A 1,651-nucleotide genomic window follows, 5' to 3' on the forward strand; every position below is an offset into this window, starting at 1 on the left:
CTGTTGGTTGGATGGAACAAGACACCTGAATTCACAATGGGCCGATGTAATGGCCATTTTTCAAAGTTTTTCTGATGTTTAGTAGCCTAATCACTAAAGTAGGCTACAATTTCTTACAGTTTCAGATGTTAAATAACAATTGAAGTGGAAATCTGTGAGAGGTAGGCTACGTAAGCCTATTATGTTGCTTAAAAAATGACTTTAAGCAACCTAATTTTGCTCATATTTAAAAGTTGAGTTCTCAAAAGAATGTTTTTACAGCTAAGAGGCCTCCATCAGGGTGTCAGCGGTGTAGATAGTCATCACAGCCAAAAAGAGGCGAGTTTGACATTCTTTTAGAGGAGTGGACTTGATTTGGTTGAAATTTCACACTCTACATACCAGCACAGGGCAGGCTCGTGTAGTCTTTGTACATGCAGCCCATGTGTTGTGTTGCCAGAGTTGAACTTCCTCGTCCTGCAGGAGGAGGATAGAGGCGTGACGTCGCTGCCCGCAGAGAGGCCCGTAAGGCACGGCGGCAGGAGAGGGGCAGAGACACACCGTGCGGGGACGGACGCTGCTGTAGCCGCAGAACACGCTGCTGCGAAACTCGGGGAGCAGCCAGCCAGGGCACAAAACAAGCTTGCAACTTTGCAGAGACGACAGACAGCCATAATGCGGCACCGCCCGCCGACCCCGGAGCTGATGTGACTGCACCGCCGGAGCAGGGAGGAAGCGGTGGACACCACCAGCACCTATCCCCGGTTGCCTCGCCTCGTCGCGGTGTGCGCGGCAGGACGGACGGACGGTTGGTCGGTCGGTTTGTCTAGAGGGGACATGTCCACGCTAACCGTAGAGGAGGACCAGAAATGGTTACCGACACACGTCCAGGTGACGGTGCTGAGAGGCAGGGGCTTACGGGGCAAGGGCAAGCACGGCACCAGCGATGTGTACACTATCATTCAGCTGGGTAAGGAGAAATACTCGACCTGCGTGCTGGAGAAGACTACCGAGCCGGAGTGGAGGGAGGAGTGCTCGTTCGAGCTGCACCCCGGCGTGCTGGAGAACGGCGGGCGTAGCAGCTATCCAGCCGGGAGCAACGAGCTGGTCCTCATCGTAATGCACCGGGCGCTCATTGGGATGGACGTGTTCCTCGGGCAGGCGGTGATCCAGCTGGATAAGGTCTTTCATGAGACTAGATACGTCAAAAACGAGTAAGTTCAGCTGTCTATACATGTCATAGCTGTGTGTGTGTTGTGTGTGTGTGTGGGGTGTCAGCATGCAGATGAGGGTGACCAAAAGCTGCATGCATGCTTCATCTGCCATTACTTTATCTGTTTTCCCATGTTCATTGAACTCATCAGGGTGGATCCAGTCTGCTTTTCCCCCTGTTTTAGTTGCTTCACAGTTTGTTGTCAGATATAAACACAGCTGTCAAGTCTGTTGTGCTGCATCAGGGCCCTGCAGACACACCCTCCCTCCTCCCACAGACACCAGATTAACCCTGAGCACATCTGACCACTATTCACCTCACTGAGGCGGAAGGCTTCCCCATCCAAACCAGACCTTCTAGAAACTTCTCTCCGGCATGTCCATACGAGGTGTTTGCTTCGTTGTGGGTTTTTAGAATATTGTTTCCCAATAGCTAAAGCATGGCGTAGACAAGTTGGGG

At 52.2% G+C, this 1,651-nt stretch overlaps 1 protein-coding gene across 1 annotated transcript in view; it reads left to right on the forward strand.

Annotated features, from left to right (window-relative positions):
- Positions 1-372: 372 nt before the first annotated feature.
- rab11fip5a (RAB11 family interacting protein 5a (class I)) overlaps positions 373-1,651 on the forward strand; it is a 33,080-nt gene continuing 31,801 nt past the window's right edge. Inside the window, exon 1 of the mRNA XM_032511023.1 lies at positions 373-1,193. Within this exon, the coding sequence (XP_032366914.1) occupies positions 817-1,193 (377 nt within the window). The 5' untranslated portion in view covers positions 373-816. The remainder of the gene's footprint in view (positions 1,194-1,651) is intronic.

Source organism: Etheostoma spectabile, unplaced genomic scaffold, assembly GCF_008692095.1.
Source record: "Etheostoma spectabile isolate EspeVRDwgs_2016 unplaced genomic scaffold, UIUC_Espe_1.0 scaffold314, whole genome shotgun sequence".
Taxonomy (NCBI): domain Eukaryota; kingdom Metazoa; phylum Chordata; class Actinopteri; order Perciformes; family Percidae; genus Etheostoma; species Etheostoma spectabile.